At 42.1% G+C, this 18,159-nt stretch overlaps 1 protein-coding gene across 4 annotated transcripts in view; it reads right to left on the bottom strand.

The window, feature by feature from the left end:
* Window positions 1–12,271: 12,271 nt before the first annotated feature.
* The window catches only part of CYP4A5 (cytochrome P450, family 4, subfamily A, polypeptide 5), a 64,779-nt gene continuing 58,891 nt past the window's right edge, over window positions 12,272–18,159 (bottom strand). For 3 of the 4 annotated variants that reach the window (XM_070076684.1, XM_070076685.1, XM_070076686.1), the window contains one exon: window positions 12,272–13,253. In XM_070076684.1, the coding sequence (XP_069932785.1) occupies window positions 13,085–13,253 (169 nt within the window). In that variant the 3' untranslated portion in view covers window positions 12,272–13,084. The remainder of the gene's footprint in view (window positions 13,254–18,159) is intronic. The other variant, NM_001170977.1, reaches the window with a different exon arrangement.

Raw genomic sequence — 18,159 nt, 5'->3', positions numbered from 1 at the left:
AACTAACTACAGAGATGTAAAGTGATGTATTTGGAGGCAAACAGTCACTGAGAGTTTGGGGTGAATCATATGCTTTCTCTTTTGGACTGCAAGACCACCAACCCTGGCTTTCCTTGAAATGTTTCCTGGAACTCATCCCAGTCCACTAACTGCATATGACAGAGTTGATGGTGCTGGTGGATGGAGTTCCAGACTCAAGCTTAGGAGACTGAAGGCCTCGATCAGCCTCAAATCCAGTGTGTAACCAGGAACTTATTCTATCAGAACCTCTGCTTCTTCCTTTGTGAGGTGAGATAGTAATTCCTCTCCTAAACTCTAAATTACTTTTCTGCTCAGTCTTTCGATAAATTCATTCAACAAATATTTATTGATCTCACATTCTAGTAGGGAAAGACAGTTCACTAAGATGTGATAAAACTATCCTGGAGACATGAAATTTCCACCCAGAGGTGGAGCACACTAATCAAGACAGATGAGATCTTGAAGTATGACTAGGAGTTCACCAGGTAGAATATGCCAGATAGACGGTGAGGCACCAAAAAAGTCATAGAGATCACACACAAAACAGCAAAGAATGAGGATTCCTCACACCATCTCCATGAGTATTCTTCCCAAGGTAAAATGTAATGCCAGAATTCAGGCAATGTAACCCAAAATACTCTTCAGGAGTAGTCCCTTGGACTCCAGGTCTTCCAGGGGCCACGAGTTTCCTGCTGACCTATTCCCCATCCACCTAAGCTATTTTTCCCCAATACACTTCTGCTTGGCCCTGAGTGGAGACATGATTCATTATATAATCTTTGGGGCCAGAGTTCTTTTTCCCCCTAAATTCCAGGCCTTTCAAGAAACCAAAGGCAGAGGTGCATGCACCTATTTCACTTTATTCCAGTCAACTTTCCCCCAGTTCTGAGGTTGCCTTCTGTCATTCCATCCTCTCCTCCTCCCCAGAGACTCTTGGACCTTGACTCCTGCCTTACTTGGCTAAAACCTGCTTTTGACCTACTGCATGAGAAGCAATAGTGGAAAGAACATTGGAGTCAGAGATTCTAGCTTGAATTGAACCCTGGTTGTGACTTTTTCCTGGTCTGAATCCCAAGTTTGAATTGGATTCATGATGTTAATAGCTAACTCTTTGCAAGCACCATGTTTAGGGCATCAATCAAAGAACTTTTTGTGCTTTTGTAACAATCCTACATAATGATTTTTTTAATTATAATTCAACACATGATAGTTATGTATTTAATTTGAAATACGTATACATTGTATAGAGATCAAATCAGGGTAATTAGCATTTATACCTCCTTTAATATTTATTATTTATTTGTTTGTGAACCTTAGACTAAAAGGACTGAAAGTCTTTTCTAACACATTGTAAAACATGTGATAAGGCCGGCGCCGCGGCTCAATAGGCTAATCCTCCGCCTAGCGGCGCCGGCACACCGGGTTCTAGTCCCGGTCGGGGCGCTGGATTCTGTCCCGGTTGCCCCTCTTCCAGGCCAGCCCTCTGCTGTGGCCAGGGAGTGCAGTGGAGGATGGCCCAGGTGCTTGGGCCCTGCACCCCATGGGAGACCAGGAAAAGCACCTGGCTCCTGGCTCCTGCCATCGGATCAGCACGGTGCGCTGGCCGCAGCGCGCCGGCCGCGGCGGCCATTGGAGGGTGAACCAACGGCAAAGGAAGACCTTTCTCTCTGTCTCTCTCTCTCACTATCCACTCTGCCTGTCAAAAAAAAAAAAAAAAAAAAAAAAAAAAAAACAAACATGTGATAAATTATCGTAAACTATCAAGCATGGGAATTTATCCTTCCTGCCAACTGTATTTCCATCCCACTGTCTGACCCCCCTCTGTCCCCACTCTGCCCTGCTCTGCTAGCCTCTAGAGACTGCTGTTTTCCTCTATACTTCTACAAAACATTTTTTAAACTTCCAAATAGGAGTGGTGTTGTGCAGTATTTGTCTTTCTGTGTCTGGCTCGTTTCACTTCACATAATGTCCTCCAGTTCTGACCATATTGCTGCAAATGATGGGATTTCACTTTTCACGGCTTCATAATATCCTATTGTGTATATATGCTACATTTTCCATAATCACATGTTGATGGACACCTTGGTGGATTCCATGGATCAGCTATTGTAAATGGTGCTGCAGTAACCATGGGGTGCAGGTATCACTTTCCTATGCTGATTTCACTTCCTTTGCATATTCACTCAGTAATAGGATTGTCAATCATATGGTAGTTATAACTTCAGTTTTTTGAGGTTTTGCAATATTGTTTTCACATAATAGGTTTTATAATTTGTTTCTATCAACAGTGTGCAAGAGTTCCCCTTTCTCTCCACTTTCACTAACACTTGTTCTTTTATTTATTTATTTATTTTTGCCTTTTTTGATTATAACTGTTCCAACTGGGATGAGATGCTATCTGATTGTGGGTTTGATTTATATTCCATTGATAATTAATGATGCCAAGCATCTTTGGATGTACTTTTTGGCCGTTTGTATGTGTTCTTTTGAGAAATATCTATTCAGTTCATTAGTTCATTTTTTTTTTCAGGCAGAGTGGACAGTGAGAGAGAGAGAGAGAGAGAGAAAGGTCTTCCTTTTGCCGTTGGTTCACCCTCCAATGGCCGCCACGGCCGGCACACCACGCTGATCCGAAGGCGGGAGCCAGGTGCTTCTCCTGGTCTCCCATAGGGTGCAGGGCCCAAGGACTTGGGCCATCCTTCACTGCAATCCTGGGCCACAGCAGAGAGATGTCCTGGAAGAGGGGCAACCGGGACAGAATCTGGCGCCCCGACTGGGACTAGAACCCAGTGTGCCGGCACCGCTAGGCTGAGGGTTAGCCTATTGAGCCGTGGCGCCAGCCCCATTAGTTCACTTTTAATGGGAAGGTTTTATTTTTGCTGTTGAGTTGTTTTTTTTTTTTTATTTCCTTATATGAGGATACTTTTAAAAAGGTTTTGAAAAAAATGGAATTAAAAGATAAGTGTATTTTGGTGCAAAACAATTTTGAAATTCATGCCTAGCTTTTTAATAATATTCCTTTTCCATGCACTTTTGGAAGAAATTTGTGCATCCCAGGTATGAATCCCTTGCTAATGGTTTTCTTTGCTGTGCAGAGGCTTATTAGTTTAATATAAATCTGATTTGCCTGTTTTTTTCTTTCATTGTTTGTTCTAAAATATGACTGCCTGCCCTGATGTCTTAAAGTGTTTCCCCTGTTTTCTTCTAGTGGTTTCATAATTTTGGGTCTTAACATCCAAAATTGGCTTTTGTTACATTTTAAATTGAATTTTGCACATGGTGAGGGATATGATGTAGATTCATTCTTCTGCATGTGGATATCCAGTTTTCCCATGGAACCTACTCTAAGACATGGAACCTACTCTAAGAGCTCTACTCTTAATTGGCCTAGAGGTAAAAGGGCACTCATAAGGAAATACACATAAACCTGTGAAAAGCATAGAGCAATGACCCCATATGCCTTTTAGTTCCTATGACATAAACAAATCTTTGGAAAATAAGCTGGCTTTAAGTTTGCTGGTACAATATAAATGAAGAAGTCTTCATACAGTGCCTACAGAAGGCTTTTAAAGGACAAATATTACTAGAGAAAATTGTGTGTGGTCAAGTAGATCATAACTGAAAAAATTATTTATGTTTTTCTAAAAATTTGATGAATATTTATACACGGATATAAAATCAGAATATAGTCTGCTATGGTGAAGCAACAAGGTTTTCCTGGGAGTGCTGGTCTACTCTTAGTGAAAATTTGCAAGAAGTTGAGATTTCTAATTCTGAAATTTGCTTCCTTAAATTTTACTGTTTATAAAACTAATGTATTCCCTTGCCCAAGGTACTAAGTTTCCTTTTTTGTTTTTTTTTTTTTCTATAATATAGTATACATCATATTATAGTGTCTAAGGAAACTCCAGTATAATTTCATCAGGCTTACTACTTTTAGGTTATCTAAATGGACTTCCCATAGGAGAGGGAATCATACTGTAGGAGATTTTGTTTACTTCTTAGTAACTATTCTAGAAACGTAATTATCTTGTGTCTTATCAAGATCATTTCTACTTCATGTTGTTTTGTCACACTTTTGATTGCTTAATAGCACTGAGGCTTGAGTTAATATTTCTATATCTGCTTGCTTTCAAAGTATTTTAATTATCATTCTGATTAAATGAATGGCTATTTCATGATGATCTTTGATCCTATTTTGATCAAATATTTAAACACTTTTGACATCTTTGGCAGGCATCCTTGAGATCAAAGTTCTAAAATAAGTCCTTTTGAACTAGAGTTCACTTTGGAATTCTCTGGTTTGGCTGTGGAGCAACCTCAAAGTTTGCATTTTTTCATCTTGTAGAGACATATAAACTAACTAAGAATATTAAGCATATTAGGTTGTAGAGGAAGCATTGTTAAATATGAAGATGATGGATATATTACTGATGCAAATGTTCTGAACATTCAGTGAAAGCCTGTTGGTCCCAACCATGCTTGTTATTTTAAAGGCTATATGCAATTAAAATAACCGAATTTCCTTGTCAGTTGTTAAGCTGTCTCTGTGGTGTCTGCACCACAGCCACTCTGAGTCTTTCGTTGTGATTCTACTCTAAAGGCATCTGCAATCAGCTCGAGCAAAAGATTCTAGAACCATTCAATAGAGTTTCTGGTAACTTTAAGATCAATGAACCCAATAAAAATTTCTAAAATCTCAATGACAAAACTGATAGGACCATGAAACTGCTAACAAGGAGCAAATGGAACAAGAATTACTTATGTTAGACTGAATGAGCTGGAAGAATTTATGGAATTTATATTTGTTATTTAAAACATTGTTGATTTTTTTTTTTGACAGGCAGAGTGGATAGTGAGAGAGAGAGAGACAGAGAGAAAGGTCTTCCTTTGCCATTGGTTCACCTTCCAATGGCCGCCACGGCTGGTGCACCGCGCTGGTCCGAAGGCAGGAGCCAGGTGCTTCTCCTGGTTTCCCATGGGGTGCAGGGCCCAAGCACTTGGGCCATCCTCCACTGCACTCCCAGGCCACAGCAGAGAGCTGGCCTGGAAGAGGGACAACCGGGACAGAATCCAGTGCCCTGGCCGGGGCTAGAACCTGGTGTGCCAGCGCTGCTAGGTGGAGGATTATCCTATTGAGCCACGGCGCCAGCCCATTGTTGATTCTTTATTGAAAATTTTCCTCCAAATTTAAGGAAACTTCTTTCTTAAGCTGTGTATAGTTTATAGTGATTTTCTATAAATAAATTTGTAAAAAGATGAAAGCATTGACTTTTTTCTTCCTAGCTGAATTTTCCATAATTCAGAAACTCTTCATGAAAGTTTGGGTTTTTTATGCAAACTATGGCTGTTTGCATTGGTTCAATAATCTGTTTTCTTTGTGCAGTTGGAAACATTGACTGGATGTTGTTTTTCAAAAGGTACATAAGTGCCTGACTTTAAGGTTCCCCGGCCTTACATGAGTGAGTAGAAACTGTCACTTCTCAGCACTCCCAGAGACCTGCGGAGGTGAGGTTCTTACAGGAGAAAGCGGAAGTCAGCCTCGGTCTGCTTTTCTAGCATCCAGATATTTCTGAATTTGACAGTGCTATTTGGCAAATTGCTTTTCTTGTTGCATCTATGTAAATAATTTAGCTAAACTGAGTAAAACTAAACTCATTTTTAAGCAAAGTGATTTTTTTAAAAAGATTTATTTATGTATTTGGAAGGCAGATACAGAGAAAGAAGTGGGGAGATAGAGAGAGGTCTTCCATCTGTTGGTTCACTCCCCAAATGGCTGCCATGGCCCAGGAGGCAGCAGCTTCTTCCCTGTATCCCACGTGGGTGCAGGGGTCCAAGAACTCAGGCCATCTTCCACTGCTTTCCCAAGCACATTAGCAGGGAGCTGGATCAGCACTGGAGCAACTGGGACTCAAACTGGTGCCCATATGAGGATGCTGGTGCTGCAGGCAGAGGCTTAACCTTCTAAGCCACAGCGCCAGCCCCAGAAAGTGATACTTCTTTAGTTATCTTTGGTGAAATTGGTATGATTGTTAAAAAAAAGCTGTGTTTCTAGAAACAGCTAAAATAGGCCTGTTATTGGAGTGTAACTGTTCATTGCTCTTTAGTTTTTTATTATCTACCTGTGGACTGGACTGACTTCATATACTTCTGGTTTTCCCTAGCATCTGGCTATAACTTTCCAGCTAAGAAAGAAAAACATTCTATTCTTAGAGCCCTCTACCCTGATGCTGTAGAAGTTGATGTCAATTTCTTTTTTTTTTTATTTTATGTTTTGACAGGCAGAGTGGACAGTGAGAGAGAGACAGAGAGAAAGGTCTTCCTTTTGCCGTTGGTTCACCCTCCAATGGCCGCCGCGGCCGGTGCATATGCACTGCGGCTGGTGCGCCACGGCCGGTGCACCGTACTAATCCGAAGGCAGGAGCCAGGTGCTTCTCCTGGTCTCCCATGGGGTGCAGGGCCCAAGCACTTGAGCCATCCTCCACTGCACTCCCGGGCCACAGCAGAGAGCTGGCCTGGAAGAGGGGCAACCGGGACAGTATTTGGTGCCCCAACTGGGACTAGAACCCAGTGTGCCGGTGCCGCAGGCGGAGGATTAGCCTATTGAGCCAAGGCACCGCCTGATGTCAATTTCAAGGGACAAATAAGCCTTTTGCCAGGTGTGGGAGCCGCATGGAAAGATCACCAAAACTACCTGATGCCATAACCTGAGATAGCTGAGCTACAACCCAGGAAGAAAACTTGATGTCAGAGCAGACTCCATGGCACACGAAGATGCCCACCCCTCTCAACTGTGGCTTTGCTCACGCCTGCCTGGCTCACTTGTCAGGATCACGGTGCAGTTACAATGCCACGTTCCATAGCCACTGCGTGCTGCACCTGGATAGCCCTCGGGAGGACAAGCCATGACCCACCGAGGCGCGTGGATCACAGTCATTAAAAAACTGCATTCGGTATGTTCTTGTTGGGTTTGTTTCACATTTTGCTTCATCAACTTTGTACCTGGTATCTAACACAAATCTGCAGAAATACAACTCCCAACAACATAATGCTGACCCTGGGCTCTGAGATGGTAGTCAACGTCTACAGACCAAGCTCAGAGTGAAAACCCAGGCAGATGGAGGGTTACTCTCGGTGGCTTTCTTGCTACTCAAGTGCAACTAAAGGGCAGTTGGCATTGGCTCCCAGGTGTCTATCTCGTTCCGCCAGTGTGAGCCATGAGCAGGAAACCTAACACCTGACTAGTAATTACCGCATCAGTGCTGCTTTTGGAGAACGACCTTGCCAAAAAGGGGTAAGAGGGAAAAGCGAGGATACCAAGACAACATCATTCTTACCAGATCAGACAAATCCTGGCTGAGAAGTAGTTAAGGGCAAAGCCTCACACCTGCCTTTCTAAGCTAAGTACTTCTACAAAGAAAGTTGTCTTCTTCTTGCAATGTATGCTGTGTTTTGCGTGGCTGGCACATAGGCTCCAATTTCTGTAGCATATTTTGTGGTTAACATTCCTTAGGACTGCAATAATCAGGCTAAGATAATCTAGAGAGAACAATTGCCCAGGCACTGCCAATACAACTCGACCAATGAGCTGGTGCCAGCTCCGACCTGGGGTGCCAAGACAAATGTACTCTGCAGTTGAGGAATTTACGTAAATCTTCCCCCTGTGCTTTTAAAAACTTCCTCTTGCCTCGGCCTCCTTGAATCCAGCCATAGTTTACTATGACAAATGTGCTGCTGCCGTAAGGCCCTGTCATTCTCAAATAAATGGGAGAATCTTTCTCTTTTTGATTCTTTGATTCTCTTCACTTTGATTCTACTTCTATGCCATTGTGGTCCGAGAAGATACTTGCTAACATTTTGATTTTTTAAAAATTTGCTGACACTGGCTTTGTGGCATGACATGTGGTCTATCCTACAGAATGGATTTTTCCATTTTTATGTCTTCTATTTTTTTCATTATTGTTTTTTAAATTTTCATTGTAGATATCTTTCATGCACTTGGTTAGATTTATCCTAAGTTACTTAGCTTTTTGGTAGCTATCTTGAATGAGATTGTTCCTATAAGTTCTTTCTCAAACTGATCATTCTTGGTGCATAAGAATGCTGTTAATTTTTGTGCATTGATTTTATATTTTTATATCCTGCAACTTTGCTGAATTATCTTATCAGTTGTTATAGTCTCTTGGTGGAATCCTTTGCTTCCCTTATATAAAGAACCATGCCATCTGCATACAGGGATATTTTGATTTCCTTATTTCCAATTTGTATCCATTTAATTTCTTTTTCTTGTCTAATGGCTCTAACTGAAACTTCCAGAGCGACAGTGAACAAAAGTGGTGAGAGTGGACATCTTCATCTGGTTCCAGATCTTAGTGGAAATGCTTCCAGCTTTTCCCCATTCAACATGATGCTGGCTGTGGGCTTGTCATATACAGACTTTATTGTGTTAAGGTACATTCCTTCTAAACCTAATTTTTTAAGGAGATTATTATGAAAAGATATTTTCTTTGATCAAAATGCTTTCTCTGCATCTGTTGACACAATTATATTATGTTTACCACTCAATGCATTGTTCTTTCTAGTTTCTCTGAATTCTCTGTGTTCTCTTGCATTTCCTTGAATTTCTTAAAAAATCATTATTTAGAATTCATTTTCAGGCAATTATTTTGGTTTCCTTTTCTCTGGGATCTGTTGCTAAAAAATTATATGTGTCTTTGGAGGTGTTGCTTTACTTTGATTTTTCAAAAGTGTCTTTATTATTTATTTATTTTAAAAAAGATTTATTTTTATTTATTTGAAAGGCCCTGTTATAGAAAGAGAGAGGGAGAGACCCATGGATAGAGATCTTCTAGCCAAGGGTTCACTGTTCAAACAGCCACAGTGGCAGGACATGGATCAGACTGAAGCCAGGAGCCAGGATCCTCTTCCTGGGCTCCCACACAGTTGCACGGGCCCAAGCACTTGGGTCTTCTGCTGCTGCTTTCCCAAGGAGTGGAGTAGCTGGGACTCGACACAGTAGCCATATGGGATGCTGATGCCAAAGGTGGCAGCTTAACCCACTACCCCACAAAGCCAGCCCCTCAAAAGTGTCTTTATATTGATATTTGTGCATATGGATGGTCAGTCACTTCTCCCACTTTTACAGGGTGGCATCAGCGCTAAAACTTTTTTTGTCTGTCCTGTGTCCGAGTGTGTTGCTTGAGTTGGCTACATTGGCTTTGCTTCAAGGTGAGCATGGTAAGAGCCTGTGTAGCTGCTTGGGCTGTAATCGGTGCCGACTGAGACTGTGGCTGTAGGGGATTTGTGAGATTTCTGTCAGTGGGTATGTCCCTCTCTGAGGCGGAGTGAAGTCGCAGGTATAGCTGGTGCAGTGAATTTACATTCTCTGTTCCCCTAGGCCCCGATAATCTCTAATCGAATTTCTGCTCCAATGAATTTCTCTATTCTAAATCAGGGTGGAATCGTACAATACAGGTCCTTTTGTGACTGGCTTTACTCACTTGGGATCTTGTTTTCAAGGTCCATGATGGTGTGGAATGCATCATTCCTTATATGACTGAATAATATTCTGTTGCATGTGTTTTCCACATTTCGTGTACCCCCTCTTTTGAAGCACACCCAGATTCTTTCACCTTATGTGTATTGTGAATGATATCATAGTGAACTGGCTCACAAGTATCTCCTTAAGTTCTACTCTTAACTCCTCTGGGGAAATACCTAGGAATAAAATGGCTGCATCATAAAGTAATCAACTTTTTATCATTTTGAGGAACCAACTAGTTTCCAAATTAGCAATACTAATTTATATTCACACATAATGCTAGAGTTCTGTTATTCTGCACTGTCAAGTATTAGTTATTTTCAACTATAAAATAATTAAAGCTATTCTAAATGAAATGAAGTGGTATCTCATTGTTTTATTCACATTTCCTTAATAATTAATGATGTTGACATCTTTTTGTGTGCTACTTACTCACCATTTATATATCTCCTTTGAGAAAAAGTGTATTGAAGCCTTTTGTCATTTTTGCATATGGTTCTTGCATTTTTGCTGTGTGGATAGGGATATTTTACATGTCTTCATTTAATCTGCAATCATTTCAGTCATTTGTGGTCTTCCAAATCTTTGGTCCATTCTTGGTTATGTTATATATATGGTGTAGTTAAGGACCCAAGATCAATATTTTACATATATATGTCAACTTTTCTCTCATATTGCACACTTTCCCAGTCTCTCTTGTCAGCAGAAAGACTGTCTTTGGTCAGTTACCTTTCTGGTACATAGATGCCAAGATATCTATTTATTGTGGTTCAGTTCCCTGTTTTCACCCACTGCCCTTGGGGCAGTGATGCCAGTGAGTTCCCATTATCTTGCACTGTCTGAGCCTGGCCAGCACAAGTCCTTCTGCATCATGTGCTGCCAGTTGAACATCTGGTCCAGGATGTTTCCAGTTCATCTCCTGGCCCAATCCTCTTGCTAAGTATGAAGTGTCCAGCCTGCCCTTTCCCTGCCATTTACAGAGCAAGGATGGTCTAGTCCAATGACCTGGGAAACCAGGGGCTTGGGACAGAGGTCCCGGCTATAGCTACTGACGTGGGGAGAAATCTCTCCAGGGAAGTAGAAGGTAGAGTCCCACTGCAGATAGAGGTTGCCAGTGGAGTCTGTGTATGGCATCCATGGCCCTGGGCTATGGATGGGGGCAGGAGAACCTGTGTTTAAATCCAGCAAAAAAGTACAGGTTCTGGGTTGGGAGAGGCTGACAGAGGAAGGGAAACCACTACTGGTACAGGGCATCGGAAGCTGGATCGAGGACCTGAGCTTAGCCCCTGGGCAATCCTTGAATATGTGCAGGGCTGAAAACCCTCACTGCACTTCAGGTTGGCCAGCTGGAGAGAGAAGAGATTCCAATAAACGTTCCTTTGGAGGAAGTATTGTTAGGGTCCGATCCATTGGCCCATCTGGACCCCCTCTCAGCGCCTGTTGGACAGCTGTCCTCTCTGTGAGTCTCCTGAGAGCTTACAGGCCTTATGTTAGAGGGAGGCTGACAGGTGGCTGTCACACAGCCAGGCTGGCACACTTCTGTCTCATTGGGGCTGCAATGGATTGGGTCCCAACGGCCTTCCTGTCAGGCCAGATCTATGAGGCCTTCTTTGTCAACTCATGAGGGCCACAGGTATAGTCCTATTCTGAAGTCTCTTATTAGAAAAATATAACCAGGGGCCAGCGCTGTGGTGTAACAGATAAGGCTGTTGCCTGCAGTGACGGCATCCCATATGGGCACTGGTTTGAATCCTGGCTGCTCCATTTCTGATCCAGCTCTCTGCTTTGGCCTGGGAGGGCAGTGGAGGATGGCCCAAGTCCTTGGGCCCCTGCACCTGCATGGGAGACCCAGAAGAAGCTCCTGGCTCCTGGCTTAGGATCGGCGCAACTCCGGCCGTTGCGGCCATCTGAGGAGTGAACCAGTGGATGGAAGACCTCTCTCTCTCTGTCTCTACCTCTCCTTCTCTCTGTGTGTGACTCTGACTTTCAAATAAATGAATCTTTAAAAAATATAACCAAAGAAGAGAATGCAGGTATGGTCTCTGCTATAGTTTGAATGATAAATGTCCCCTAAAGGCCCATGTCTTAACGACTTGTTTCATGGTGATGCTATTGGGACACGGTGGAAGCTTAAGGAGGTGGGGCTAGTGAGAGGTCCTTGGGCCATCTGGGGTTTGTGCTAGGAAGGGAGCCCTCTCTAGGGAGTTGTAATAAAAGCCTGAGTTTGGGCCCAGCCTCTCTTTCTGTCTCTTGGCTTGCCATGTAATCACATGTTCTCCACTCCCTGCCAGGCACCTGTTGCAAAGCTTGCAGCATACTTTTTGGACTTTCAGCCTCCAAAAATCTTTGAACCAAATAAAGCTTCCTTTCCTCCATAAGTTGTATTAAGTATTTCACTGTAGCACAAAGACTGGCTAATATAGTTCTATCCCTGACAGGTGAGCATCTTTCTCTGATCTCCTGGAGGGAAGCCTTTGGCCTAAACTCAGCTCCAATGGGAGCCTCAGGATCAGTGTAGGATGCTGGGCACCAGGGGTCCCATGTATGAAGTTATATGGAGGCAGCTAGGTCACGTCAGGTCTGGATGGGGTCCTGGCACCACAGGGCAGTCATCACCTCTCTCTCCTTCCTCAGATGCCACTTGTGACCTCATCTGTTTACACTCTTCATCCCCCTTCTCTTCCTTCTATCTCTACCCAGGAGAAGATGTGTGTTACAAACAACTTGGGGATTTTATTCCAGGGAAGAGAATACACAGAGAGGTTAGTGTGAATGCCGGCAATAAAGACATGCGCCATGGAGGGAAGATATTGCTGGATATGTCACATGGCAGTGAGGAAGGGATGGTGCTGGGCAGAAAAAAATGTCTTCCAGTGATTTCTAAGTCCTTGTCCTAGGAGATGCATAATGTAATTACCAGCATCCTTAGAATGGAGAAGCTAGTACAAAGACAGAAGTAGAGAGATTTGAAGATGCTGCTGTATTTGAATAAGAAGGAAGATTCAGAAGCCATGGGATGCAAAGAATGCAGCTCTGGATAAAGGAAAATTTAAGAAAAGTCTCACCCAGAGCCCTGGAGGCATGGAGTCTTTTCAACACACTAGCTGTGAACCAGCAAAACTCATTCCAGATTTATGATCTCCAAAACCACAGGAGACTAAATTTACGTCACTGAGAGCCAATGGTGTTGTGATAATTGATGATACCAGTGGTAGAAAAGACAACCAGGAAGATACAAGCAGGAACAAGGGGGAAACAGGTGAAGGAAGAGTAAGCTGAGGGGTGGGCAGTGATTGAGGTTATATGGACATTCAGGGATGCAGGCAGGTAGGCTGGCAAGCACGTTGGCAACTTGGAGGATCAACCTGGAGGATAGGAGGCTGTGCAGACTCAGGTGGAAGAAGCTCAGGTGGGCATATGGAAAGCAGGATGCGGTCAGATATGCAAAGCCCAGGAAAATGGGGCAGGAAGATGGGCATTCAGTCAGGAGGCTCCCAGTTCTCATCCGTGTCCCCAGCAGGGTTATTGGAGCTTCCTCAGACGCAGGTGGATCCCGTTGTTGGACTTCAGCACAAGTCGTGCTGTAGGCTTGGGGATCCTGGTGGGATCCGGCAGCAGCTCGAAGCGCAGCAGGGTCAGGGCCACGGCCACCTTCAGCTCGTTCATGGCAAATTGCTTCCCAATGCAGTTCCTGGGCCAGGAAGGGACAGTGAAATGAGAAGCAGCCTTAGGCCCCCTTCCTCTGAGCTGGGCAGACATTGGTCCCCAAGCCCCAGGGTAGGTCTGATCATTCAGAGGCCCCCTTCATGTGGTCCAGCCTGACTTCTCTCCTCCCTCACACCTCTTCCCCAAGCATCTGTCACACTGTCCTGACCTGGATAAAGCCTACTACTTTCCAGGGCTTGCCCCGATGTCGTTTCTCCTCTCAGTAGCAGGAAATTTCTTTTAGGACAGAGCTGGTGCTCTAAGGGACAGCTTCTAATCACAGAAATATTTCAGAGAGTTCATCACTATTAGTTCACTCCCTCGACACACATCACCCCACTGCGGAGGTCACCACTCAGGGCACATGAAGGAAGGGTAGGCCATGGTATCAGGGGGTCACCCTCCAGGGAGCCACAAGAACTGAGTTACTTAGAGGGAACCAGACTGCCATGGAGAAGCTCCTGGAGGGTAAAGAGGTTGGGGACCCTCCAGCTGAAGCCCCATTGGCCTCCCACTCAGTGGTCCAGGCTTCTGCCTCTCCATCTCCTCCTAAGTCCAACAGTATCCTTGCCTTCTAATTCTACTCCAGCAGTGCCCCTTTCTTGCCTTGCCTCAGCCTCCTCAATGGAATTCTCTAATGTCCATCTCTCTCTCCCCCCTGCACTAAATCCCTAACCAGCTCAGATCCTCCAATGTTTCCCAAGCAGGCGAGACAGCATCCACATGCCTCAAGTGCATCAAACTCTCTGTGGGCTGTTGCTCACCCACCTCTTACCTGTCCACCTTCTCTCTCTGGCTCACTTTCTGTTGTCAGAATGCTATCTCTCCTCCTCCTCTCTCTGCCACTTCCTCAGGGCTCAGGCCAGTGACCTGCTGGCCCCATCCCTCTGCTATTTGTCCCTCTCCATCATGGTCTCCTAAGGCATCATTTGTGCTTTGTCCAGGTCAGTGCAAAGAACATGGATGATTCCATGAAGCATCTCAAGAAAGGAATGAGTGTGTGAGAGAAGGAAGCAAGGATTGGCATCTGCCTGGTGAGTTGGTATCTGTTTCTGTACAATAGATTTTTTACTTTGATCTTTTTATAGGCATTGACAATATTTTTTTGTCTGTATTCTATTAATTCCAGGCTTAGATAGGCTCACTAAATACTTTTACACTTTAATGAAGTTCATTGAATTTCCAAAAAAATGAGATTTTCCCAAATGGCTAAATAGTCATTCCCAGTGTCCACTTCCTCCTCCACAGAGAAGAACCACAACAGCAAATAAGCCAAGGAAGAAATTAAGAAAGAAATTTTAAAATTTCTTGAGATGAATGAAGATGGAAACATAACTTATCAAAACCTATGAGATATAGGGCCGGCGCCGCGGCTCACTAGGCTAATCCTCCGCCTAGCGGTGCCGGCACACCGGGTTCTAGTCCCAGTTGGGGCGCCGGATTCTGTCCCGGTTGCCCCTCTTCCAGGCCAGCCCTCTGCTGTGGCCAGGGAGTGCAGTGGAGGATGGCCCAGGTGCTTGGGCCCTGCACCCCATGGGAGACCAGGAAAAGCACCTGGCTCCTGGCTCCTGCCATCGGATCAGCGCGGTGCGCCGGCCGCAGCGCACCGGCCGTGGCGGCCATTGGAGAGTGAACCAACGGCAAAAGGAAGACCTTTCTCTCTGTCTCTCCCTCTCACTGTCCACTCTGCCTGTCAAAAAAAAAAAAAAAAAAAAAACGGAAAAAAAAAACCTATGAGATATAGCAAAAGCTCTACTAACAGGGAAGTTTATAGCAATCAGTGCCCACAAAAAAATCAGAAAATCCCAAATAAACAACTATCACTTCACTTTAAAGAACTAGAAAAACAAGAGTAAATCAAACCCAAATTTGATAAGGAAAGACACAATAAAATACAGAGCACAAATAATCAACATAGAAACTAAAAAAGACAATATAAGTATCACTGCACAAAAAGAGCTTGTTTACTGAAAATATACATGAAATTGATTAAACCTTAGATAGGCTAACCAAGCAAAAAAGGGTTAAGATTCAAATACAAATAATGGAAATGAAGAAATTATAACTTATATCACATAATAAAATGCATTGTTAGATTACTATGAATAACTATATGCCAGCAAATTCAATACCCTGAAAATATAGACATGCTTTCAGACATATATGCCTTACAAAGATTGAATTATAAGGAAAAAGAATACCTAAATAGACCAATAATGCGTAGTGAGATTGAATCAGCAATTAAAAATTTTTCCATCAAAGGAAAGCCCAGGACCATATGGTTCCACTCTTGAATTCTACCAACATTTAAAGAATTAACCCCAATCATTTTAAAATAATCAAAATATAGAAGAGGAAGGAATATTTCCAAATTCGTTTTTTGAGACCAGCATTACCTTGATACCAAAACCAGATAAAGATACAACAAAGAAAGAAAGCTACAGGAAAATATCCTTGATGAACATAGATGCAAAAAAACTCAATAAAATACTAGCAAATTGAATCCAATAGCACATTAAAAAGACTACTTTCCAGGAACAAAAGGGGTTCAACCCAATGATGCAAGGATGGTTCAACATATGCAAATTAATAAATGTGATACAATAGGTTGACAGAAAGAAAGACAAAAATTCATATGATCATCTCAATAGACACAGAAAAGCTATTTGATAAAATTCAACATAGCTTCATGATAAAAAATCTGACCAAATGAGGCACAGAAGGAACATATCTCAACATACTAAAGGCCATATTTAAGAAAAACATCTAAAATGCTAACATACTAACAATAATAGCTAACATCATGTTGAATGCAAAAAACAAAACAAACAAACAAAAAAAAAACCTGAAGGTGTTCTCTTTAAGATCTGGAACAGGACAAGGATAGTCACTTTCACCATTTTTATTCAACATAGTGCTGGATATCCTAGCCAGAGCAATTGGATGAGAAAAAAAAAGGCATCCTAATTGGAAAGGAGTAAATCAAAATGTCATTCTTTGCAGATGACATGATCTTACATATAGAAAATCTTAAAGACCCAACTAAAAGTCTACCAGAACTAATAGTCAAAGTTAGCAAAATTGCAAGATAAAAAGTCAATGGAAAAAATTAGTGGTGTTGTTATACACCAGTGGTAAATCATCTGTAAAAGAAATTAAGAAAAAAATCCCATTTCAAATATCTACAAAAAATAAAATTAAATATCCAATAATAAATTCAATAAAAGAGGTAAAAGATCCCTGCAATGAAGATTGTGAATCACAATGAAACAAATTGAAGAGGATACAAAGAAATGGAAAGACAGCCCATGTTCATGGATAGGAATCAATATCACCAAAATGTGCATACCACTCAACCCCTATCCAAAATCCAATTTCATTTTTCACAGAACTATGGAAACAGCACAAAAGACCCTGAATAGCCAAAGCAATCAAGAACAAAAAGAACAAAGCAGGATGCATTATATCACCTGATTTTAAAATATATTACAAAGCTACATAACTAAACTAGCAGAGTATTGGTATAAAAACATATCCACAGATCAAGGGAACAGAATAGAGGCCTTAGAAACAAGCTCATATATCTATAGGCAAGTCTTCTTTAACAAATATGCTAACATATATTTGGGAAAAGGGTAGTTTTTTAAATAAATGATGTTGGAAAAATTGGATACCCACATGCAGAAGAAGGAGACTAGATCTCTATCTCCTGTCATGTTAACCAAATGGATTAAAGTACCAAATGTGAGACCTGAAACATTGAAACTTCTGGAAGAAAACATAGGGAAAATGCCTCAGAACATTTGAACAGACAAGAATTTCTAGATCAGATCCCCAAATCACAGGATATAAAAGCAAAAATAGACAAATGGAATTTCTGCACAGCAAAGGAAACAGCCAAAACATTGAAGAGACAGGCTACAGAATGGGAGAAAATATTGGCAAGCTACACATTTGGCAAGGTGTTAATATACAGAATATATGAGGAGCTCAAACAACTCAAAGGCAAAAAACTCAAATAATCTAATTTAAAAATAAGCAATTGATCTAAACATACATTTTGCAAAACAAAACACACTAATGACCAACAGGTACATGAGAAGATGCTCAGCACCACTAATCATCAGGGAAAGACCATTCAAAGCTGCAATGAGATGGCACCTCATTCTACTAAGATTGATTAGTATCAGCAAGGCAAAAGACAACCAGCGTTGGTGAGGATGTGGAGAAAAGGGAACATTCGCACACTGTTGGTAGGAATATTTTAAGTACAGCCATTGTGGAAAATAGTGGCTGTTCCTCAGTAAGCTAAAAATAAAACTGCCCTATGATCCAGCAATCCCACTCCAAGGCATATATTCACAAATTTATCTGTTTGAGAGATAGGTGCACTTTGATGCTTACTGCAGCACTATTCACAATAGCCAATAAATGGAAACAGCTGAAGTGTCCATCCAGTGATGAATGGACAAAATGTGATACATATGCATAACGAGGTATTACACAACCATAAAAGAGTGAAATCTTGTCATTTCCAGCAACATGGATGGAACTTGAGGTCATTATGTCAAGCCAAAAAAGTCAAGTACAGAGAAACAAATATTCATGATCTCAATCATCTGTGGAGCCTAAAAAATAGGCGATCTTATAGAATTTAAAATATAATGATTACCAGCAACTGGAGAAGAAAACTGGGGAGAGAAGATGGAGAAAGGTTTGGGCACTCGGTATAGCTAGGCAGCTGTAAGATGTTTTGGGGTTCTCTTGTATCATAGAGTATCTACAGATAATGTTAGTGTACTACATATTTATCTACTAAAAACTAGGAGATAGGATTTTGAATGTTTTTACTATAAAGAGATGTTAAGTATTAGAAAAGGTAAATATATGTT

Source organism: Oryctolagus cuniculus, chromosome 7 (assembly GCF_964237555.1).
Source record: "Oryctolagus cuniculus chromosome 7, mOryCun1.1, whole genome shotgun sequence".
Lineage (NCBI taxonomy): Eukaryota > Metazoa > Chordata > Mammalia > Lagomorpha > Leporidae > Oryctolagus > Oryctolagus cuniculus.
The sequence above is the reverse complement of the archived record's forward strand: the minus strand, read 5'-3'. Positions and strand labels throughout refer to the sequence as shown.